Source organism: Erythranthe guttata, chromosome 7, assembly GCF_056151865.1.
Source record: "Erythranthe guttata isolate IM_541 chromosome 7, IM_541, whole genome shotgun sequence".
Lineage (NCBI taxonomy): Eukaryota > Viridiplantae > Streptophyta > Magnoliopsida > Lamiales > Phrymaceae > Erythranthe > Erythranthe guttata.
The window spans coordinates 4887501-4913860 of NC_142539.1; the positions used below are offsets into that span (position 1 = coordinate 4887501).

At 35.1% G+C, this 26360-nt stretch overlaps 2 protein-coding genes and 1 long non-coding RNA gene across 3 annotated transcripts; all 3 read right to left on the bottom strand.

Moving 5' to 3' along the window:
* Positions 1–5866: 5866 nt before the first annotated feature.
* Positions 5867–6933, bottom strand: LOC105964575 (cytosolic sulfotransferase 15). Its single transcript, XM_012989083.2, has one exon. It carries the CDS (start codon positions 6878–6880, stop codon positions 5867–5869), a length of 1014 nt encoding a protein of 337 aa, XP_012844537.2. The 5' UTR covers positions 6881–6933.
* A 7514-nt stretch (positions 6934–14447) lies between these two features.
* Positions 14448–15044, bottom strand: LOC105964619 (uncharacterized). The gene is made up of 2 exons (XR_001173386.2): positions 14928–15044; positions 14448–14780 (listed from the first exon to the last, which is right to left on the bottom strand). It is a non-coding gene; the product is annotated as an uncharacterized LOC105964619 (long non-coding RNA).
* A 4040-nt stretch (positions 15045–19084) lies between these two features.
* Positions 19085–25772, bottom strand: LOC148769037 (cytosolic sulfotransferase 5-like). The gene is made up of 2 exons (XM_088820809.1): positions 25095–25772; positions 19085–19518 (listed from the first exon to the last, which is right to left on the bottom strand). Exons 1-2 carry the CDS (start codon positions 25716–25718, stop codon positions 19117–19119), a joined length of 1026 nt encoding a protein of 341 aa, XP_088676935.1. The 5' UTR covers positions 25719–25772; the 3' UTR covers positions 19085–19116.
* Between the last annotated feature and the right edge of the window lie 588 nt (positions 25773–26360).

Consider the following 26360-nt stretch of genomic DNA (forward strand, 5'->3'; position numbering starts at 1 on the left):
TTTGTAACTTTTCTTCAAAAACTTCAAAATCCTCTCAAACCCTATCTTAGGCCCTTCGAATTCCCGCGGATTAAACGAGAAATTCAACAACGATTTAAGGTAAAATTCGAACTCGAAATCGTTAATCCAATGTTTTTTAGTAGTATATTGACAAATTTCGTCGAAAATCTATACGTTTTCAGTATTTCGAAGCACTTCGAAACTTTTCTGAAAAAAATTGCGTTTTGTGAAAAAAAATCACGAAATTAAAGGGCTAATTTCGCGATTTTTTCCACGAAATTAGCAGTATTCTTTGTTTCTCTTACGTTTCGTGCAAAATCTTACGAAACTAAAGCTTTAAGTTCGTGAGAAATCGCACGAAATGTAAGCTTTTCTTTCGTAGGTACTAGGCACGAAAACTGTGTGTTTCGGGCATTTTGCAGTAATTTCGTGGAAAAATACACGAAATTTATGCTTGTATTTCGTGAACAAAAACACGAAATCTATGCATTAATTTCCTGTATTTTTCCACGAAATTACTGCAAAATTTCAGTTTTTCTTTTTAAGATTTGTTTTATTTATTATTATTATTTAGACTGACATTAATAGTGTCTTATTTAACAGATGGCAGGCAAAGGCAAATATGCGAGCAGTTCGCGAAGAAGCTGAGCATCAAGAGCGCGAGCGCGAACGCATGACTATGGTTACACGACGTAGGCTAGAGGCTGAGAGAGCTGGTGAAGCCAGATCATCGGTTGCACATCCCGATGTTGGGTCTTCTCGTGCTATGGAGGAGGAGCATGAGGATGTTGTGGTCCCCGTCACGAGACTGAGGTTGTAGCTCGTGGAGGCCGAGCACGGGGCCGTGGAGGTCGTGGTGGTCGAAGTCATACTCGAGTCAATCCGTATGTGCTAGATGGTGCGTTTCCCGGTGGCCCGCGGGATCCGTCTTTGATTCCGAGTTTCAAGTCGCACGTAGCGGCATATATTTGGAGGGGAGAAGTAAGTTAATTACTTGTTTTAATTTTAATATTATAATTTTTGTATCTTATATTAAAATATTTTTATAGTTGATTAATTAATATGTTTTCTGAATAAATGGTTGCAGGAACGTCCGGTTGGACGAGTGGAGTCCCGTATCAACTCCCTGAACCATTTCAACTACGAGAAGATAGCAGCTCCCCTAAAAGACATAAGATCTATCCGCAGACAAGCATTTTCTGGGGATGACCGGTTTGTATCCCCTAACCCGATGTTATTTACCGCGCATAGATGGTCCGCTGTTGTTTGTTGTTTGCATTCGTGGAGCGGTGGCAGCCGGAGACGAACAACTTCCATATGTCGTGGGAGAGATGACTATCACTCTCCACGATGTCCAGATGATTCTAGGTGCCAATGTGGAGGGACGGGTGGTCGCGCCTAGGTACGACGAGGTCATCGAGCGGACAAACCGCGTTTATTTGCTGTCTGAGGTATTAAACTTCAATTTTGAGGAGATTGACGAGTCATGGAAGCATGGGGGGGCCACATGGAGGATGTTATAGGGATAGCTGTTGATGCCCGACACGCCCATGAGACGCCGAGTTCAGATATATCTGGTGTTTCTCCTCGAATCGATTTTATTCCCCGACAAGACATGTGATCGGGTGAAGCCGTGGTATATGCACGTGCTCGAGGATTCAGTGCTTCATCAGGTCGGCACGTATTCGTGTGGTTCGGCCTGTTTGGCCAATCTATATAGGGAGCTTGGTATATGCATTCGAGCACAGTCGAGGAGCTTGGCGTTTGCACCACCCTTCTTCAGGTAAATTTTAATATATTTTGTATTTATTTTGTTCATAATGTTTTTAAATTGATATATTCTCTATTGTTTATTTCTCTAAATATCTTTAAATAAAATATTGCAGTGCTGGATATACGAGTATTTCCCAAGATTCCAGCCGCCAGATGAGAGCGACCGGTAACGCGAGTTTCAGCCTCGATGCAAGAGGTGGAACGCACCGCCAAAAGCGGGCACGCTCGAGCATATTCGAGGTTTACTCGACAATATGACAACGGATGATGTAGTTTTTCATATTTATGTATTTATATTTATGTATTTATATTTTTTTTAAATATGAATTTTTCGATTTATTTGTTTATATTTTTCTTAAATATGAAATTTTTCGATTTTATGTAATTGTTGCTTGTTTAAATATGAATTTTTCGGTTTATGCTTATAGTTTGTTTAAATATGATTTTTTTGATTTATGTATTTATATTGTTTTCTGTTTAGGTTGAGTGGCTACCGTATGGTCGGGATATACACGAGAGTATCCCTCGTACGTTGTATCATGGCACGATCCAGTACATGTGGGTCGTAGAGCCGTATATGGCTGATCATTGCGTCCGATAGTTCGGGTGGGTTCAGGATATTCCGCGCGGCTTGATTTCATCGATGGAGCCATGTTCACGCGGTCCCAAAGGAGGTACATCGTACCAAGTCAACTACCAATTTTCGGGTGGTATGTGGGACATGGTTCAGACTCATTCCATTTGTGCCAACGTATACAAGACGACACGACAACTGGGGGAAGTCGACGAGCACTACATGGAGTGGTACACCGATCGAACTCATCTGAAGATCAACAACTCCGACGTAGGCCCGACTCCACTGCATCGAGAGAATGTGAGGCCACCAGATCAGCTGGCTTATTACCAGATAGTACGTGCATTGTACCCGATCACCAGAAGCACTGGACAGGACTGGATGCAGCAGTTTGCCGATCTACGTGCCGACCTTGGAGATATTATGCAGCCCGCCGCCCGATATATTGGCATCGACCAGGACAACGACAAAAACGACGACGACGATCATGAGGTGCAGCCGCCGAAGAGAGCGAGGCGGTAGTTTATCGATTTGTTTTGCCAGTTATGTATTTTTATGAACTGTTTAATTTTAAAGTTTATTTTTATTATTACTAGGACTATGCATTTTTATTATTGTTAGGAACTATTTAATTTAATAATTTATTTTTATTATTATTAGGAACTAATTATTTTACTAATAATTTTGTTTATTATTATTACGAACTATTTAATTTACTAGGTTGTTGTTTTGTATTTTAATTCACTAGTTTTATGATTTGAATTTAGAAACTACGTACAACTGAAGCAATTAAAGTACACATTTAAACATTGTACAACAACCTTACAAACTACCTTACAAATTTAATTCCAAAAACATAGGTTAAACATAAAAAATGCAAAACACAACGCTACAAATTTAAATATTCCAAAACATAAATTAAACATTAAAATGCAAAATTAAAACAAATACAAATTTAAACATAAGTTAAACTTTCAAATACACGGCAGATGGTTATGATTACCATTACTCACACTCAATCGCCATAATCCATCCTCCGTTGATTTTTTGCCAATTAACCTGAACGGACAAGAACGTTTCTTCAATAGTGCGTGTCGTCCAGATTGATATCTTGCACACGTTAAAACATGATATTTTTCTGATTTACAATGATTAATCAGTCGATGATTATGACTAATTGTTGTGTCTTTTGTCCACATAATTAGCGCTTCTCTCCTATCACACACAATACCACATTCAAAGAAGTGACTGTGATCGTGAGATTGTTCTCTTAGTTCCTGCATAAATATTTTAAATTAAAAGACAATATTTAAGGGATTTCGTAGAAAAACATATAGAATGTAAGCTACAATTTCGTGTAAAAACATACGAAATAAGAGCTTCTACTTCATAGGTTTTACTACGAAATGTAAGCTTTCATTTCGTATGTTTTTCTACGAAACAAACAACAAACGATTTTAAGACACATTCCGTATAGTATTACACGAAATGGAAGCATATATTTCGTGTGTTATAACACGAAATGTCTAAAAACGTTGGAAATGAACAAAAAACGTGTATTTTCACTTCAAAATCGAAGTCGTTGTCATCCATGTCGATAATACTTGTGCTCTAACTGATATTGGTCGAAAAATTACTGAATTTAAAAATTTTCAAAAATTAAAGGTTGAGAGTGTTTGAGATGGGGTTTGGATAAGATTTGGAAAAGAAAAAAAAAAAATTATTTTGCACTGCAAGTGGTAAAAACCGCACTGATAATAGCAAACCCCTTCCTGGAATAGCTACCTCCACCACTGCCCCTATTACTCCGCATGTTAAAAAAAAGGGGTAAAATACACTTTATATGTTCTATGTTGCATTTACCCCCTCGTATTATAAAAAATACACTTACCCCTCATTTAATGGTCAATCAATTTTATCCTTAATAGTGTTAGCAGTAAATTAAATTTAATATATTTATATAATTTGTAATAAATGACACCTAGTTTTTATTTAAAAATAATAATTGTATTATGAATAAATCAAGTAAAAAAACCCTTTCATTAAGCATGTGTACCGTGTGTTCGTTGGAAAATGAGAAGATTCGCCGGAATATTCCCCTTAGGTGGTTATGTGCGTCAAACCACTGAGTTTGGGTGTCCGCTTACAACTTTTTTTAGTTAAGGTGGCAAAGGGAAAAACGGGCAAAGTCCCGGTGGCAAAATGCTATTAACCCTTTAAAATATAGAAATAGTTCAAAATTTTGAATAACCATAACTATATTATTTTACATAGTTTAAGTATTTGTTTAAAATCTTTGCATTTTTTAATAATCTATATTGAACCAACCCTCCTTAGGAGGATTGGTACATAGTCTTTACCAATAGGATAAAGCCTAGGGTTCGAGTCCCCCCTAATAATGAATTTGACTTTACTCCAAAAAAAAAAAAAATCTATATTGACTATCGCCGCTAACTTAAAAGAGCCTCGGCAAGTTGAAGTATACTATATTTAAACAAATGTTACGGAAAAATTACATTTTTCGTCTTCAAACTTTACCCACTTGTTCAAAACTGTCTCTAAACATTTTGGAGTTAAAATGGGAATGGAGTTTTCTTACTCCGCCTATTACGATCAGATTTTTATTTTATTTAAAACAATAATTTTCATTCAGATTCAAGAATTAAATTCCGGTTTTAAAACATTATATTAATTTTTAAGACAATACTTCTAAAAATATTTTGAAACAATTTATCGAGTTTTACATTATTAAATAAGGGTGAAGATTGGAATGGAGGTTTCTTATCCCGACTATTCCGAAATTTTAATTATTTTATTTTGAAACAATGTTTTCATTCGAATTTCGAAAATATAATCTTGAAAGCAATATTTCATTGATTTGTTCTTACACAATATTTCATTTTTTTAAAGAATATTTCTCAAAATAATTTAAAACAATATATGTTCAGATAAGCAAAGTTATTTTTTTTTTTTTTCTGCAGGTGTAGGACCAATAGTCTCTTAATGAGTCCGCCCTTGTATATATGGGTCGAAAAATGTTTAAGAACTTTACATGTGTGACCAAATTATTATTGGCCGCTAAAATATATATATATATATATATATATATATATATATATATATATATATATATATATATATATATATATATATATATATATATATATAGTGACTTATTTATTAATAACGTTCGCCAAAACTGTTTTTCCTTTAGTGCCTATTAGATTTGATGCTCAACATACACAAGCTATTTAGTTTTATGTTTAAAATCCTAGGCATATATATCACTGCATGCATGTATTATATAACTCAATAACCATATACTTGGTTTTACATCTTCATTTAATAAAATTACAAACGTATTATATAATATATAGTACTTTTTAGCAAAACAATACGCATGGCAATCCAGAATATGTGATAGTAGTACACAATTACTTACCAAATCAAATATATATATATATATATATATATATATATATATATATGTGTGTGTGTGTGTGTGTGTATATATATTCTTCAATAGATGGCCTTGCTTCCTGTGTTGAAGACTAAACCAGAGCCATTGAACTTTTCCTGCATGAGCTTATCCATGCGTTCGGCCATGGCGAGAGTGAGATAATTGGTCCAATCTCCGACTTCTCCCTTCCTAAAGTACGAACTTTTCTTCACTACACTATAAACTTGTCCATTCTTGTTCACCTCCAACTTCTTCAAATTCTCAAAGCTGCATAGCTTTGTGATTTCTTCAACCGCACCTCGTTCTTCTTCCTCCACCGAGAAAGGGCACCCAAGAAACTCGGCGATTTTCTTCACATTGAAAGTGACATCCTCTTTCAAATCCTCGTACTTCAAAAACAACACTTTACGAGGATTCTCCAAACGGGCGTTCCAGTACCCAAGCACGTGCTCCCAAAAGGGGCCCATAATATGAATCCCTTTGCAAAACATGTCGAAAGCCTCGTCCAACTCGAGTGGGGTTGCATCTTTCACGAACTTGTTTTCAAGTGAGAAGTGGCGGTGTGAGATGAACATATCCAAAGGGTTTCTGCATATGTAGATAATTTTACACTCGGAGGATTCGAGGATGGATTTGGGGAGGCTACCGAAAGGCACGTGGGTCGAGAAATTTTGAATGTTTTTTAGATCAGGATTTTCTTGATCCCAATAATGATCGAATTCGAGGTAAGGCACAATCTTTTGAGTATGGCAAGTGAGTAAAGGGCTTTGACCGTGATTAGGATAAATATTGCGATTGATTATGGAAAAAATGAGAGCTTTCAGCCAGGTGGTTCCTGATTTAGGTAAGGTTGCCAATATTATATCGGAATCTTTTGCTTTGAAGTGCTTTTGAGCCGACATTATTGGTCGGAATAAAAACAACGGGCACCAAAAGCCTTGGTATTTAACGAACTGAACGCCATCCCAACTGGTTTTTTGTTCAAGTGTTTGGAGCAACTCGTTGAACTCGTGATCTTTTGGAAAGTTATTGATTTCTGCAAAAGAGGGATTTGGTTCTTCTTTACTCTCCATTTATGAAATGTGGGAAATATATTAATCTCTTATCAATGTTATATACAACTTAAATATATACGACTCTTGCTTGATTTTTATAGCTAGCATGATGATTTTGTGTTGGAACTAATTAATCTTGACACCATTTTAAGATATGTGCCAAATAAATGATCAACCGATTCATTTAGAAAGAGTTTGTACGTGTAGCTAAAATTTATATAAGGGTGGGTCTATTAGATATAACCCCCTTAGACATTCAAATAATAGGGGTAGACCCAAACTTAAATTTGCTATTTTGATAAAAACCCAAACTTTTCTAAATTACATAAGTACCCTCAATCAAATCCCACAAATCCCGTTACTTTACCTTTTGAAATAATATCAAATCCCACCCTATTTTCCCGTTAAAACACTATCCCCACAAACCCACTATCAAAATCTGCAAACCTCTCAAAACCAGAAATTTATACGGATCTCGCGGACGGTGCCGGGGGAATTAGATGAGGAAAGTACTTGCTCCTCGCCGGAGTCCGACGGAGACACCGTCCGCTGTGGTGCAGCGTCGTAGCAATTTTCCGGCGCTGGATTTCGCACAACAGCCTTTTCTCGTCTTTTCGAAAGCATTCATTGGAGAACTCCCACCGATCAGGCATAACCTTCCCAAATCCCTTAAAATTCATCAGATAAGCAACTCAATCAATAACCGGAAAAAAAAAACCAAAATTCCTCGTTACAGATCGAAGGATTCGATCAGCAAAAGCTCACGTAAGTATTCAGTTGCCGAACGAAACTGTAGAAATTGTTGTGCTTGAAATACTTGGGCAGCAAATCTCTGGCAAACTCACGTAATTTGGCCCAACGAAACCGACAATATACTAATAAACTATCCCACTGATATAATTTGACTATGGATCTCGTTAATCGACTATGGGCCGCCGTCACTGCTCCAATCTAGGGTTACTCAAATCTAGGGTTTTGATAATTCTTCGGCCCATAGTTGATTAACGAGATGTATAGTCGAATTACATCTGTGTTAATATACTATCCAATATCATTTAATAGACTATCCCACAGGTATAATTTTACTATGGATCTCGTTAATCGACTATGGGCCGAAGAATCATCAAAACCATAGAATAATAATAATAATAATAATAATAATAATAATAATAATAATAATAATAATAATAATAATAATAATAATAATAATAATAATAATAATAATAATAATAATAATAATAATAATAATAATAATAATAATAATAATAATAATAATAATAATAATAATAATAATAATAATAATAATAATAATAATAATAATAATAATAATAATAATAATAATAATAATAATAATAATAATAATAATAATAATAATAATAATAATAATAATAATAATAATAATAATAATAATAATAATAATAATAATAATAATAATAATAATAATAATAATAATAATAATAATAATAATAATATATATGGAAACTGAATAATATGTTTGTTTGAAATACTAATCAATTAGGGTAATTTTCCTTATTATATGAAAACGATTAGGATAGATAATAATATATATGAAAAAATAATAATATAAATGGAAACTGAATATTATGTTTGTTTGAAATACTAATCAATTAGGGTAATTTTCCTTATATCATGTAATAGACTATCGCATTGATCTAATTCGACTATGGATCTCGTTAATCGACTATGGATCCCGTATTATTCAACCACATAGTATATCAATAATTTCAATATAGTACATTAATCTGCTATGATAGTATATTACGGTTATAGTAGTGATATGAAATTGTGTTACAAACAATACACCACTGAAATGACAAGAACATTGAGAACAAAACCAACGTAAAGTATTCCAACATAACCAATAAAATAGTACATTAATAATCTCATAATTTCAATCTAGGGTTTTGATAAAATACTTAAAACACATCATAACACAATCAAACCAATATGTCGAGTTAAAAAACTCTAGTACATTAATAATCTCATAATAGTATAATAAAATGATAATGGTAGTATCATATGGTATTCATAATAGTATACTACTGTATTACAACGGTTTAGCACTTAACCGACGTTACCGAGCCATTACATCGTAAACACCTCTTTATAGCAACCAACCCACCAAACCTCGAAATCATGTCCTCATCGTCAGCCAAGATACATTCACCAACGCCTTCCAGCCTATATGTCATGCTTATATCCCACCCATCGAGTTGTGGCCACTTTGAAATAACAAATGCAACCAATGAACCGGGAGTAAACCCATTCGAACACCTCTTTATATCAACCAACCCACCAAATCTCAACAAAATCCGTACAAAATTCGTCATCGATAAAAACCTTGAATCATGATACGACATTAAAAATACAAAATACTAAAAAATATATTAATATGATCAAAAATAAACTTAAAATGCAAAATTCATACGATAACTTAAAAAAGACTACAAAGTATATTTTAATGTACTACCCAGCGTCCTAAAATCCGCTGTTATAAACAAATAAATCAACTATCGACGGGATCAGACACATGAACTCCACGACCGCGGACAGTTATTTCAATTACTACGTAAACCAACTACGATGTTCATATAAAATAACTCTGGTCCAATCTGCGTGAACAATCCTTATCTAACTCTGTCAATCCTCTTCCAAACAAACATCATCCGCCAAAATTAACGATGTATATATGACGGAATAATTTTGTTAAAAAACGTTCTACATAATATAATCAAGTATCAACACAACTCTTAAAATTTCTAACCACCGTACACGATGATCCTAGCCATTGAACGAAAAATAAATCGAAAAACGCATTCATACCCGGTTAACAACGTCCAACAGATGAGCGCTCAATTCGATCCTATTTCCACGACGGTGCAGAAATCTTCAAAGATAAAAAAACCCCTGGAACGCTGAAAGAGAACATCCGAAAATATTATACACGATTTGGTATAACGGCCAATGATCTCATGTAATATTATTCCGTGATTTTAGGCAACGTATCAGCAAATCTCAAATCACGTATTAAAGGAATCAAATGCCGTTTAAAAATAAACAGGGGTATTAAAGGAAAATTATATAATATATTTTGCCAAGTTGGCAAAATTGGGTCTATCTCAAAAAGTGGAAAAAAAAAATGGATCTACCTCATTAGAAAATATGAAAGGGGGTTATCCCTAATAAACCCTTTATATAATAACAATGACATGATAACTAATGCACCTCCATCAAAAACTCAACCATTACTATATATATGTTCGATTAGTGCAATAAATTAAAAATACAATTAAGTGAACTAAAAGAATCGTAATTCATTTCTCTTGTAACTCTATCAATTAGGGGATTTAGTAATTTTATTAGATTGATAATATGGCCACTATCTCTTTAGATGAATGTGTGACTAGAAAAAATATTACACACACCTAGCTAGATCTTGAATATTTACCTACCTATTGATGATGTTAGGGAATGTGCTAAAATTTATTCGTATATGATGATGAACTAGTTTTTTCTATTTTATATTAGCCTTCGAATGTACAAACATATGAATACCGAGTAAACTGCAAAAAATACATATGTGTAATGTCGAATTAGTGATAAATCTCATGTTATAAATAAGTTAATAAATAAATAACCTGTGAAATTTTTCAAAAATGATACACTCGACTCATTCTGATTTTACTAGTTGAGTGAAGGTGAAAGTTCAAATATATCATTCAATAAAAAAAATATAAAATTAAAATAACATAAAATAGAGGCCAAATTAAATCCAAAAGAAAATACAGGCCAAATTGCAATTTATGCTAAAATTATGGCACTTAAATTAGGGATTTGATTACAATTTCTCTATATGTTAAATGTAACAATAAATAAAAATACAGGGTTAATTTCACTTGGTCCCCCTCCTAGATAGTGAAATTGCAGACTCACCCCCTCCTAGTAAAAAACATGTCCATACTTCTCCTGTTAGACGTCTCCGCTTTCTTTGTTGGTCACTCCGTCCAAAATATGGACGGAAAGGATGACGTCATCAAAAAAATTAAGTGAATGTCCAATTTTATCCCTTTGACCAAAGTTGACTATTCTGAGTTTTTTGAAGTTGTCTATTATGAGTTTACCCATTAAACCATTTTCTGGAGATTGCAGCTGTTGAGTGTGGATTTTACACTCAATATATATTTTCTTACGAGAATTTTTGTATACTTTTATTGATTCAATGTTGTTTAGTTATTGGTTTGTTTTATTTTAGGTACATTTGAAGATTCGGGCGTTTCAAGGATGAAACGAGCAAAAAGGGGTCAAAAGCTGGAATGGAAAAACAGAAGAAAACAATCGGAAGCTGAAAATTGACCTGGCACGACTGTGTGAAAATAGGCTATTTCTGACACGGCCGAGGCAACTGCAGAAATTGGGCAGTAAGCTTCAACATCTGGATGGCCTTGTGAGATTTGTACTGATTCTCACGCGACCGTGCAAAAACACGCTGAAGACAACTTTTGGGGTTTTTAATCACACAAGAAAACCCAAATTTTCTTACCAAGAAGAGCATCTATTTAAAGGCAAAGACAAGCAAGATTTACGGGAACTTTAACACAATCTTAGAGCAAGAGGAGTGAGAGAACGGAGAATCGAAGACGAAGACTTGACGAATCTTCATCGTAGTTCATCTTTTACTTTTTTTTTTTCTACTTTTATGTATTTTTGTATTTTTATGTGTTTTTCGTAGAGAACATGAGTATCTAAACTTTTGTTCTAGGATTTTATTAGAACCCTATGTGGTAATTCGAACCTATTTTTCTAATATTATGCAAGTCTAAATTCCATGATTATTTCTTCTATCTGATCTTATTTAGTGCATGAACCTAGCTAATTTATGTTGCTATGTGTGATTTTTAGAATTGAATCGACATATCATTTTAATAATTAGAACAAGGATAGAAGAGCCTTCGAGTAGTTTGTACCGGATTAGTGTGTTAATTGCATGTGTTATCGTAGACATACAAATATCACCTTTGGTAGGCGTTTACAAGACTTGTTGGTTAATGCTTTATTCATAATTGGTTTGCATAGACATATAGTGAACTGTTTATCAATAATAGACTAATAATACACGTGACAGTTATGAGTAATTTAGTGTATCGGGTTAATAATCAGGAATCGTAACTTGCATGATAGAAGTTTAATTTGGTGATGAATTATCACATATGAGGAAGATATAAAATCTTAGGTCCCGTTTTTTTATTATATTTTTCTCATGATTGTCTGCTTTCATAATTAGTTTAATTATTTAGTTGATTTAATTTGACAACCTTGCGTAGGCTGGATAAAAATCATAATTGTTAGAATTTGGTACTTAGGATTAGGTAATTTTAGTAATCCCCGTGAGATCGACATCCGACTCTTACGAGTCCAATATTACTACTTGTTTGCGATACGTACACTTGCGTGTTAGATAGTTAGCCCAACATCATCCTATAATCGGCGTTTCTGCAATTTTTGTGGTTTGGATGATGAAGGAATATGGAGTGAAAGAGTCATGGGCTAAATTGACGATTATATCGTTAAGATCCTATCATATTTCGTCATCTAGTAAATTAATATTAGTTGGAGTTACGAATAATAAGGATCGTCTGATTTTCGTTTGTGCTCGAAAGTACTATCAACTATTGATATATACTGTGGCAGAAAAGAAATTCAAGATTCCAAAATTTATGAGTTGGCAAGTATGTATGTTGAGACTCTGGTTTTTCCCCGAATGGCGATGCGATAATAGGAAAGTTGGTCGAGGCTTTCTCCAGATTATATTATTTCTCTAGTGTTCTTTCAAATTATTGGAGATATATTAGTTAGAGAGATGTTCTCACATTGGAAGCATTATTTCAATATACAGTCTTTCTTCCTTCTTTTATTTATCCTTGAATATGTTTCTACGATAAGGTATTGAAAATTGTGTTATAGATAAACTTATTAAGAAACTAACAAGCAGGGCCTAAGGAGAAGTTGGAAAATGAGGCCCTTTAAATAAAAGTATAAAAAAAAAACAAAAAAAAAAATAAATAACAACATGAAATAAATAAATTGAAAGTGTAATTCAGTTAACGGAAAAATCAAATAATTAGCTTTGATCAAAATGGTAAAATATAGAGTTTGCGTTTTCTTTTTTCTTTTTTTCCTTGATTATCATCAATTTCCATTCAACGAATTGGTAAAATCTTCAAATCACATCAGTTATTTCTCCAATTTATTTTAACACCACTTCCCAACTTTTTGCCTTTTTTTTGGGCTCCTTGAGAAAACTGCCTCAATATTTTTTTTAATTGAGGGAGGCCCAAAATATTTTAGTCCATTTGAGAAAAGTCCATACCCATTTGCAGCCATTATGTTTTCCAGCTTTACCCCCGCCCCCGCCACCTCATCACTGGGCCAGCGCTCCGCAATTTCTTTTTTTTTTTTTCCGTTTTTTTAATCGACTATGAAGCATAGTCGATTAGTCTTAAATCGACTATGCTTCATAGTCGATTAAGGAAAATCTTTATTTTTTAATTTTTTTTGTTTCTAATTTTGTTTTTAAATGTTTTTTGGTTTTTTTAATTTTTTTCTCTATCAGGTTTATTAATGCATAGTCGATTAAAATTTTAGCTATTAAAAATAGCAAATCACAATTACAAAAAAAATGCAAAATCAACTATATTTAAAAAAAATATATATACAAACATTGTAATTGATTTATACATTGGAATCAATAAACAAAAAATCAAAAAAAAAAAATTAACAACTGGAGTCGGTTAACCTTTATCAACTACTGAACATAGTCGATTAAGCCTTAATCGACTATTGAACATAGTCGATTAAACACACGTAGTCGATTAAGGGCCCTGCCTGCGCGAATTTCTTTTTCTGCGCCGTCTTCCGCCACAATCCACCAAAAAACCCTAGATATGCTCTTCATCGTCACCACGTCGTCGCCACACCACACCATCATCACCCCACTTCCATATTCTAAGTAGTACAGAGTAGATATACATATTTAACACAGAAGAAATTAAATGGATGCATTTTGTAATGTTTAGAGAACACAATCAACAATCAACAATCAACATTAATATATTACCTGGTGTGTATTGTGTAGTAGAGTAAGGGAACGACGAAGGGACGGTGGTGGTCGGTGCGGCGGCGGCGGTGGACGGTGGTGGTCGGTGCGGCGGCGGCGGTGGACGGCGGCGGAGAAGCATTGGCGGTGGTGAAAGGTGTGAATTTGGGAAAGAAAAATTAGGGTTTCAAAATAGTATATTGACAATTAAGGGTAAATTTGGAATTATAAAAGTAATATTTGGTGGAATACTAACCGAGGGGATTTTCTCAAATTATTTTTGAAGGGGGGGTTTTCTTAACTACATTTCCTAGATGAGGGGGGTCTTGCTAATAATCCATTTTTTTGCTTTCTGGTCACGATAAACTAGAAGTTTGAGCCCAGTAGCAAGAAATATATTTTTAGGAGCCAGTCATATTTGTGTAAAACTACTTATTTATAGGTAGAAAAATGCATCAAAACGCAAGTAAATGAAAATAAAGGTGGATTTATTTGATTTCATCTTGCAATGATTATACAACCATTACATTAAGTTATTATTATTGGCTATATATTATTATTGTGAACACTCCACATTTCATTTTTATTGAATATAATTTGAAGAAATATGGCATTAAAAACTAAGACAACTACTCATTTTAAGAGGGCGCTTCAAGGTGAAACATTTGCTACCACAATTAGCATCAACGCAGTCTTGATCTGTCTTACAAGACGAATGACACATGGCAAGGGCAGCTCTAGTAGTTCCTGTTGGTTGCAATACCATGTCTTCCGCTCCAAACATTTTTTAGGAACAAGGTATAACTGCAGATTATAATAATTTTGAAATTAATTAATAAACTATCAGAAAAGTCGAGCGCTCAAGATTTTGTTGAGCTAACTTATTAGATTTCCCGTTTATCTAGAACATGGCTTGGGGAATATAAATGTAGAATTCATTTAGAATTTTACCTGATAAGGTGATCAAAATGAGAGCAAGGAGAACTATTTTAGGTGAAGTAGTCGCCATCTTTTCTGTTGAATAATTGTCAACGTGAGATCAACCAAATTTATAGTTAAATTTTACCCACATTGTATATCACACAAACTACATGAGCTATTTTTCATATTTTTGTCTATTAATTTAAGGGAAAAATCCACTTTCCCCCATTGTACTCTAAGTCGAAATCATTTTACCCCTTCTACTTCTAATTGCATCGATTTGTCCCCCTCCACTTGAACTTTTTTTCCAATGTGGTCTTTGACGTTAGTTTTCATAGGTTTGACCTTGACACCGTTAGGTCAACGCTGTAAATTAAAAAATGCCCATCCCGACTCCTAAGTGAACTCGGCCAGGTCAAAATTTGAGTTGAATCGATGGAGTTTCAAGTCTTCAATCAATTAACACCACACAACCTGCAACTAATTGTTTAATGTTTAATATATATATCTTGCGTTGTCTCTCATCGGACAGAACCACCATCGGGTCAAGGGGGACCGTGCCACCACACCCAACCCCCCCCCCCCCCCCCCCCCACCCCCAAACAAATATTTCTCAAATCCTTTAATTTTATATAGAAATATAATTTATTTATTTTCATGTAAAATAGCATTAACCACCTCCTCTTAGAATTTTTTTAATTCATATTTTGTCTAGTAATTTAATTATTTAATATATATATGTTACGTTGTCTCACATTTGACATCTAGTTAGTTTTATCTGCTTATTCGACTAATTCTAGCTCCTTGGCCAAAAATTCAGAATTAATTAATGTCTAATTTTTACTAATTAAATTAAAAAGAAACAAATAATATGTATTTTAGAGTTTGGTATATATATATATATATATATATATATATATATACACCATTCGTATGGGACTTCAAAGCTACTTGGGAAGTTTCATGCCCACAGTTTGTTGTCCTCATGTTTTATGTATGCATACAAACTACTTATGTTAGTTACAAAATGAGTATTAATAATCTAAAGTTGACATTAATAAATTGTGAATATTTATGTATAAAAGTTATTTTTTTTTTTGTTTGAATGGTTAATTGTAAATAATTAATACGAATACAAATTGTCTTTGATACTTCATAGTAATACAAATTGTGGGATAATTACAGTTTTGGTCCTCAAACTTTGTACTGAAATTAATTTTAGTCCCTATATTATTTTTACAACAAATTTAGTCCTCAAACAAAAAATCACGTGCTTTGCGCATGCCATCTAATTTAGCCCCAGTTCTTAACCCTATTTCTGATTTAACCCCAATCCCACTTTATTTCTAATTTTTCTTTGTTCAAAAGATAATTTTTGTTTTACGATGTAAACTTATCATTATATGATCTTGGTCTCCAGTTAAACTCTTTTCTCTCTCGTAAGCAAAGTTTTGTTGAATTTACACATGTCGCATGTAATTCTTTTGTCAGTCTATTGTATGAGAGATATAAATTGACAAAATATACATCTAAGGCCATCTCCAATAGTTTGTCTAAAATCGGTTGTCTATATCTATAATATAACCAATGAACAGTGTTTTAGTATTCCACTTTTAACACTGCACTTCAACAACATTGTTTATATTTTACACAATTATTGTAAAATATTAATATAAATGTGTATTGTTCTAAACAATATATTTTTATGTTGAATATTTCATGTTTTTTGTTTTACAAAATTATTTGACTTTTATTTTAGTTAATATACCAATAACTAATAATACTAATTAACAAGTATAGAAAATTAATTTTAAATTTGATATAAGAAATTTTAATAACTTAATTGATATATATTAATAAACATCAAAATTTTATAATTCGTTATGAAATATATTTTATGTTAATTAAAATGATAAATAATTATTTTTAATATTTAGTTATTATAAATACTAAATAAAAATATTTATTATCTTTAGTACATTTATAAAATATAAGAAGCAAGTAAGATAATATAAAATATTTTTAATGATAAATATATTATAAAGTACAATATAACATTATTATAATAGTTTCTAGATTTGCTAAATGATAGTTTTGGTTTCTCAAATTTGAGAAGCCAAAGTTACAATTTAGCTAATTTATTAATTATACATTTTCCTCTTGCAGATTATTATTTTCTCTTGGTTGTGCATTTTGTGTAAAATATAGGTTTGCATTCCCCTCTTGGAGATGGTCTTCACCTTGTGAATGTAGTAACAGCGCCGGCAAAAAAAAACAAAAAAAAAAAAACATATCGAATCGAATACGAAATATGAGCACTCAAAATCCCGAGTACCACGAACGTTACTTTTTGTCTCAAACTCTCGAATCGAATACGGAAGAAAATATTCTACGAAAAATATTTTCGGGCTAAAGAAAAATGAATTCCATAGAACAAAATTATGGAATTGAATTGGTATTGTTATTTTAATTAAGATCATTCATGGAGGTTTTATTTATATATGTGGAAAGGGTGTGACAAAACAACACACCCCATGGAAATTTCTACTTGAAATGGCACAACACCTTTTCATTTTGAATGCATGTCTAGACACTTTTACAAAATTATTTTCATTCACACTACAATACTATTATTTTCAATAAAATTTCCAACAAACACGTACACCCTCAATTCAGACTGCGGATCAAAATTGAAAAAAATTAGCTTGTTTGAGGACTAAAATCGTGGCAAAACATATAGGTACTAAAATCAATTTCGGTGTATCGTATAATGACCGAAACTATAATTATCTCTACAAATTGTCCTTCAGTTATCATATAGGCAATTATCAATAGACCCATAAGAAATAACTTATAAACAATTAAGTGTGACAAAAAACTAATCTTATATATAAAAGAAAGAAACCTTGGGCAACCCTAAAAAACCCTAATGGTATTTCTATAATTATGTTTTTTTTTTATTATTTTTTCTCTTCTTTTAACTATAATTTTCAGCAATTATTAATTTCCTATTTTTCATCAATATATCTCAAATCTTAAGAGATAAAGCTAGAAATTTGATTTGTTAAATCTTAGTTTATTTATTTGGATTATAAATCTTAATATGTAAGATTAAAAAAACTAATGTATATAAAATATGAATAATACTACATTATTAAATTTAACTTATTAGTGTACTATATTTTCTTATTATGTATTAAATTGATTTTTTTTCACTGTTTAAATAATATTCCGTGCATCGCACGGTGGGAAATGCTAGTTTATCTAAAAGCAAGAACATGATTCGTTTTTTTCATACAAGATCAGCAAAGACAAGCACCCCTTCAATTTTAATAATTTACTTCAATTTCAACAATCAAACTCTCATATAACATCAATTTCATCAATTAACCAATTTTGATCATTGACCTCAATTTTAACACCGTTGCTTTTGAACGACATTGACTTTTTCTTTATCAAGTCGACGTAGTAACATTAATTTTTTTTATTTTTTATTTTATTTTTGCTTTGTAAAGTAATATTCATTATTAGTTTATTTTTTTGATTTTTTTTTGGACAATGCTTATGTTTTGTTGACCGCCAATGTTATTGTGGAACACAACAAAATAGATTTTTAATGTTGTATTGAACGGATAAACATAAAACACTAGCGTGCTTTTGGTTGATTTTCTGATTTTGATTGGTAAGAATAGTGTCAAAATAGGACACCTTTAACACTCATTCCAAATATTAGTATTTTTTTATAATTTTTCTTAAGGCCTCTTTATTTTCTTTGGTATTTGATTTAACACTAGTGCATGCTTTTGGTATTTGATATTGTCAAATACAAACACAACTTATATCAGGCACTCCTAATATATTTGTCAAGCTATTTAAATTTGTTATTACTAAACAAGGCATATATATCACAATTCACAATATATAATTAACAGTGCATGGCTGTAAATCTCAATAACCATATACATGGTTTTACACCCTTATTTTATAAAATTACAATTAAGATATAGTTTTCAACAAAACACATAGCAATTCATAATATGTGATAATAGTACACATTTATTTACCAATTCATATTATGATCTCATATAATTATATATATATATATATATATATATATATATATATATATATATATATATATATATATATATATATATATATATATATATATATATATATATATATATATAGACACACACACACGAGCGCGTACGTTTTATTAATTCTTCATGACCTTGCTTCGTGTATTGAAGACTAGACCAGAGTCCTTGAACTTGGTCTCAATGAGCTTATCCATGCGTTCAGCCATGGCGGGAGTGAGATAATTGATCCAGTCTCCAACTTCTCCCTTCCTAAAGTACGAACTTTTCTTCACTATTCCATAAACATGTCCATTATTGTTCACCTCCAACTTCTTCAAATTCTCAAAGTTGCATAGCTTTGTGATTTCTTCAACCACGCATTGTTCTTCTTCCTCCTGCGAGAAAGGGCACCCAAGAAACTCGGCAATTTTCTTCACATTGAAAGTGACATCCTCTTTCAAATCCTCGTACTTTAGAAACAACACTTTACGAGGATTCTCCAAATGGGCGTTCCAGTACCCAAGCATGTTATAATGTGACTCATATCCACGTGTACATGCCAAGTAGATACTTTAACTGAGTCAGCAGTTAGGGTAAAGCCAAGGGATGAGCTGGAAAGTGTAAGGAGCTGTTACACTAGAAGACAGATCCGTGAGGACCACTCTGACAGTGGTGGACACCTGTCGAGCTCACAGTGGTTTACTTGGGGACCAAGTTTGCTTTTTGCTAGGGTTTGCTGCATATATAAAGCACTTGGTGGAGAGGCTTGGAGGCTAAGGCTAATCAAGGGGATAAGGCTTGAAGGGCTGGAAACTCAAGAACAAAAGGAATAAGCTAGAAGGAACTCAAGAAGGAAATCTTCACAGATTCAGTGAGATTTGGGGTTGGGAAACAAGAGAGAAACAGTGAGGTATACACAGGGGAGTGTCAATACAGCTTAGGTGAAATAGCTGTTGAGAGCTTGAGTGTTTTCACTATCTTGTAATCTGTAACCTTCTTGTTCTAGTGGATTTTTTGTTCTCTCTGCACAGTGGATGTAGGCCTGTGGTGATACAGGTCGAACCACTTTAAATCTCGTGTTCGTTATCTGTGTTATTGCTTTCAGTGTTAGATCTGTGATAACTGTAGTTATATTATCTGCATCAGTGACAACCATCGGTTGAGTCAACACAGTGATATCTGTGTGTTCTTCTTGGTTTGATTCTAATTGTGTGTGTGTCTTGTTATTGTCTGTGGACCATTATTCACAACAATTGGCGCCGTCTGTGGGAAGTAGCCACACACAGTATGGGATCTACCAAGTTTGAGGTGGAGAAGTTCTCGGGATCTAGTGATTTTGGTCTTTGGAGGGTGAAGATGAGAGCCATGTTGGTGCAGCAGGGGTTGATAGATGCTTTGAAGGGTGCCAAAGAGCTTTCGGATTCCTTGTCAGAAAAGGAGAAGAATGACTTGATGGATAGAGCTCACAGCTCGATCATCTTGAGCCTTGGTGATAAGGCTCTGAGGGAAGTAGCTAGAGAGACCACTGCACAAGGCGTTTGGTTGAAGTTGGAACAACTGTATATGACCAAATCTCTCACAAACAGACTCTACTTGAAACAGAGACTGTATTCCTTCAAGATGAGTGATGACAAGCCTCTGTCGGAACAGATAGATGAGTTCAACAAGATTCTAGATGACCTTGAGAATATTGAGGTGAAGCTTGAGGATGAGGATAAAGCTCTGATGCTACTCAATGCTATTCCAAAGTCTTATGAGCATTTCAAGGATGCACTAGTGTATGGGAGGGAACAAACCATATCACTGGAAGAGGTGCAATCTGCAATCAAGGCCAAAGAATTGCAGAAGAAACTTGAAGGGAAAGCTCATGAATCTGGAGAGGGACTCATTGTCAGGGGCAGATCTGAAAAGAGAGACTTCAAGGACAAGAAACCGAAGTACAGATCTAAGTCGATAAAGGGCAAGAAGACTCCGGTAGAGAGGGGTGAATGGAAGTGTTATAGGTGCAAGAAACCTGGCCACTTCAAGAAGGATTGCCCGGAGAAGAAAGCACAAGATCAGAGGCAGAACAATGGAGAAGCTGGTATTATAGCTGAGGAATTTGAATCCTATGATGTCCTTGCTGTCACTGATGGTGATGTTAAGAAGGATTGGATATTGGATTCAGGATGTTCTTTTCACATGACATCAAATAAGGACTGGTTTGAAACTCTCGAGTTAAATGAGAGGGGTACAGTCGTATTGGGGAATAATGATGCTTGCTATGTGAAAGGGATTGGTTCAGTAAGAATCAAGATGTTTGATGGAATTGAGAGGGTCTTACCGGAAGTGAGATTTGTTCCTCAAGTCAAGAGGAACTTGATATCTCTTGGAGTCTTAGACAAGAGTGGCCACACATTCAGTGGGGGCAATGGCATTCTGAAGGTGTCTAAGGGGTCTATGGTTGTGATGAAGGCATACAGAAACAATGGAATCTACCATATGTTTGGACAGACGGTTATTGGTAGTGTTTCTAGTATTGAACACCACAAGGATGATAAGACTAAGCTGTGGCATTTGAGGCTTGGTCATATCAGTGAGAGGGGTCTACATGAATTGTCTAAACAACAGTTGTTGGGACAGGACAAGGTGGATAAGCTGGAGTTCTGTGAGTTATGTGTTCTTGGAAAGGCTAAGAGGATCAGTTTTGGTACTGGATCACACACTTCAAAAGGGCCTTTGGATTATGTTCACAGTGACTTGTGGGGACCAGCTAGGACAGACACTCTTGGTGGTGGCAAGTATTTCCTTTCAATCATAGATGATTACTCAAGGAGGCTGTGGACTTTTGTTCTGAAATCGAAGGATGAAGCATTTCAGAGGTTTAGGGATTGGCTAGTGGAAGTGGAGAATCAGTCAGGAAACAAACTGAAGCATGTGAGGACAGATAATGGCTTGGAATTTGTTTCCGGTGAATTCAATGATTTCTGCAAAGCTAGAGGCATCACAAGGCACAGGACAGTAGCACACACTCCTCAGCAAAATGGAGTGGCTGAGAGAATGAATAGAACCATTCTGGAGAGAGTAAGGTGCATGCTTATTGGTGCTGGTTTGCCAAAGAAGTTCTGGGGAGAAGCTGTGGCAACAGCAGCATATCTCATCAACAGAAGTCCCTCCACTGCAATTGAGTTCAAAACTCCATATGAGAAATGGTATGGAAAACCTCCTAATTTCAGTAATTTGAAGGTCTTTGGTTGTTTAGCCTATGCCCATGTTAAAGGTGATAAACTAGAACCAAGAGCCCTCAAATGTGTCTTCATTGGTTATCCAACTGGGGTTAAGGGGTTTAAGTTATGGTGTCTGGAACCTGGTCAAGGGAAGTGTATTGTGAGTAGGGATGTAGTCTTTGATGAATCGAAGATGGCAAAGATGATTGGATATCAGTCTACTCAAGGAACTTCAAGTGATGGTACTCAGATTGAGGTGGAGTTTCCACATGAGACCACAGTTGAGCAGGCTGTGACCACAGATGCTCAAGAAGAATTTGATCACAGTGAAAGTTCTGAATCAGAGGAGGATCTGAAGGATTACCATTTGGCTAGAGATAGAACCAGGAGGCGAATTAAACCACCTACAAGGTTTGGACAAGCTGATATGATTTCCTATGCACTCAATGTTGCTTCTGAGATTGAAGAAGGTGAGCCAGCCACTTACCAGGAAGCAATTAATGGGAAGGAAAGGCGAAAGTGGAGTGAAGCTATGAGGGAAGAGATAGCTTCATTGAAGAAGAATGGAACTTGGGTCTTGGTGGAGAGACCAAGTGGGAAGAAGCCAGTGAGTTGTCGATGGCTCTTCAAGAAGAAGGAGGGAATCCCCGGGGTGGAGAAGCCTAGGTACAAGGCTAGATTGGTTGCTAGGGGATTCTCACAGGTGAAAGGGATAGATTTCAATGAAATATTTTCACCGGTGGTTAAACATTGCTCAATCAGAATCGTGTTGGCACTAGTAGCTCAGTATGACCTTGAGTTGGAACAGATGGATGTGACAACAGCTTTCTTACATGGTGACTTGGAGGAAAAGATTCATATGGATCAGCCAGAGGGATTCATTGAGGAATCTAACCAAGACAAGGTCTGTTTGTTGAGGAAAGCACTGTATGGGCTCAAGCAAAGTCCAAGGCAGTGGTATAAAAGATTTGATGACTTTGTGTTATCAATTGGTTTCGACAGATGCAGTTATGACTCTTGTGTGTATGTAAGAAAAGCAAAAGGAAGAGTTAGAGCTTACTTTTTGCTGTATGTGGATGACATGCTCATTGCAAGCAAGTCCAAGGAGGAGATAAATGATATCAAGGAGAAGCTGAAATCTGAGTTTGACATGAAAGACTTGGGGTCTGCCAAGATGATATTGGGAATGCAGATATTGAGGAACAGAATAAGTGGTTACTTGTTCCTGTCTCAACAGTCTTATATTGAGAAACTGTTGTTGAGATACAACATGCATCAGTCCAAGGCAGTGTCTACTCCTATGGGGCAGCATTTCAGACTCTCAAAGTCCCAAGCACCTGCAACTGATGAAGAGAAGAGGTACATGGCAAAGGTGCCTTATGCAAATGCAGTTGGGAGCTTGATGTATTGCATGGTGTGCAGTCGGCCAGATTTGGCACATGCTGCAAGTGTGATCAGCAGGTTTATGGCTGATCCAGGGCAGGCACACTGGGAAGCACTCAAGTGGACTTTGAGATACATGAAGGGATCTGCTGAGATTGGACTTCTATTCAAGCGGAATGATAGAATAGAAGGTGATGCGTTGAAGGGTTTTGTGGACTCAGATTATGCTGGTAGTATTGACACAAGGAAATCCTTAACAGGATATGTGTTCACTCTGTTTGGGACTGCAGTGAGTTGGAAGTCAAACCTCCAATCAGTGGTAGCTTTGTCTACTACGGAAGCTGAATATATGGCAGTGACTGAGGCCGTCAAAGAAGCTATATGGATGATTGGGATGGTTCAGGAGTTGGGGATTGAGCAAAAGAATGTGAATGTGTACTGTGACAACCAAAGTGCAATTCACTTGACAAAACATCAAGTGTTTCATGAGAGGTCTAAACACATTGATGTGAGACTGAACTTTGTGAGAAATACTGTCTCTAAAGGTCGGATCAAGGTGGAGAAGGTGCATACAGATGACAATGCTGCTGATATGCTAACAAAATCTTTACCGGTTTCAAAGTTCAAGTATTGTATGAACTTGGTGAGCTGCTGTAGGCAGTGCTAGCTTGGTAATAAGCTAGGGGGTGCTAGCTTGGTAAGAAGCTAGGTGAATCTAGCTTGGTAAGAAGCTAGGGTGCAGAGAGGAGAGTGGTAAGAGAAGCCTACGTGGAGTATGAGTCAAGGTGGAGAATTGTTATAATGTGACTCATATCCACGTGTACATGCCAAGTAGATACTTTAACTGAGTCAGCAGTTAGGGTAAAGCCAAGGGATGAGCTGGAAAGTGTAAGGAGCTGTTACACTAGAAGACAGATCCGTGAGGACCACTCTGACAGTGGTGGACACCTGTCGAGCTCACAGTGGTTTACTTGGGGACCAAGTTTGCTTTTTGCTAGGGTTTGCTGCATATATAAAGCACTTGGTGGAGAGGCTTGGAGGCTAAGGCTAATCAAGGGGATAAGGCTTGAAGGGCTGGAAACTCAAGAACAAAAGGAATAAGCTAGAAGGAACTCAAGAAGGAAATCTTCACAGATTCAGTGAGATTTGGGGTTGGGAAACAAGAGAGAAACAGTGAGGTATACACAGGGGAGTGTCAATACAGCTTAGGTGAAATAGCTGTTGAGAGCTTGAGTGTTTTCACTATCTTGTAATCTGTAACCTTCTTGTTCTAGTGGATTTTTTGTTCTCTCTGCACAGTGGATGTAGGCCTGTGGTGATACAGGTCGAACCACTTTAAATCTCGTGTTCGTTATCTGTGTTATTGCTTTCAGTGTTAGATCTGTGATAACTGTAGTTATATTATCTGCATCAGTGACAACCATCGGTTGAGTCAACACAGTGATATCTGTGTGTTCTTCTTGGTTTGATTCTAATTGTGTGTGTGTCTTGTTATTGTCTGTGGACCATTATTCACAACAAAGCACATGGTCCCAAAAGGGCCCCATAATATGAATTCCCCTACAAAACATGTCGAAAGCCTCGTCCAACTCGAGTGGGGTTGCATCTTTTACGAACTTGTTTTCAAGGGAGAAATGGCGATATGAGATGAACATATCCAAAGGGTTTCTGCAAATGTAGATAATCCTACATTCGGATTCAAGGATGGACTTGGGGAGGCTATGGAAAGGCACGTGAGTCGAGAAATTTTGAATGTTTTGGAGATTGGGATTTTCTTGATTCCAATAAAGATCGAATTCGAGGTTAGGAAAAAGATGAGGAGTATGGCAAGTGAATAAAGGGCTTTCATCATGATTAGGGTATATATTGCGATTGACTATGGAAAAAGTCAGAGATTTCAGCCAGGTTGTTCCTGATTTAGGTAGGCTTGCCAATATTATATCAGAATCCTTTGCTTTGAAGTGCTTTTGAGCCGACAATATTTGTCGGAATAAATATAACGCACACCAAAAGCCTTGGTATTTAACGAATCCGACGCCATCCCATCCGGTTTGTTGTTCGAGTGTTTTGAGCAACTCGTGGAACTCGTGATCCTTTGGACAATTATCGGTTTCTGCAAAAGAACGATTTTGTTCTTCTTTTCTCTCCATTTATCAAAAGTTCAAAATATATTAATCCCTTATAGAAAAATGTTATATACAAAGATATATGACTCTTGCTTGATTTTATAGTTACCTAGCTATAAACTAAATCTTGTAGTTGGAACTTGTTGAATTTGAATGCCTATCAAAGTCCACTCATCTGTTGAGACAGACTACATGTTACGACATTAGGTGACGTAACAGAATTGTTGTGTTGTCACAGTAATAAATCTACGAAAAGCAGAATAAAGAACACAACAATTTAATGTGGTTCGGATACAAACGTACCCTACATCCACGAGGACTTGCAAAACTAGTTCAGATTTATGTGTACATTAATAGGACTTAATAAAACACTAAAGACTCCCTCTTTATGTGATACGCCGTTCTTGCACACGACTCGAACTTGTTGATAATCAAAGCAATTCCTCCTCCGCACTCTTGGACTTCCTCCAATGTTGAACTTCCTTCAAACGGCGGATCGACCTCTCCCGAGATCTTTTAAGCACTTCTCCCGAAACGCCGATCTTCTTTATGGCCTGGTAGAAGAAACCTGTTCTGTTGCCACACCTGCCGTGCAGACAGGGCTGCAGCACGGGCTGCACCCTTCAAAGCCTTTATGCTGGGATTTTTCTTATTAAAGCTCCATCG

Bases quoted from the DNA above. Each gene is read 5' to 3' on its own strand.
- LOC105964575 (XM_012989083.2), bottom strand. From the start codon at position 6,880: ATGGAGAGTAAAGAAGAACCAAATCCCTCTTTTGCAGAAATCAATAAC.
- LOC148769037 (XM_088820809.1), bottom strand. From the start codon at position 25,718: ATGGAGAGAAAAGAAGAACAAAATCGTTCTTTTGCAGAAACCGATAAT. The intron at 19,519-25,094 runs GTGCTTTGTTGT...CGTGGATATGAG, and splicing joins TGGGGCCCTTTTGGGACCAT to TCACATTATAACATGCTTGG.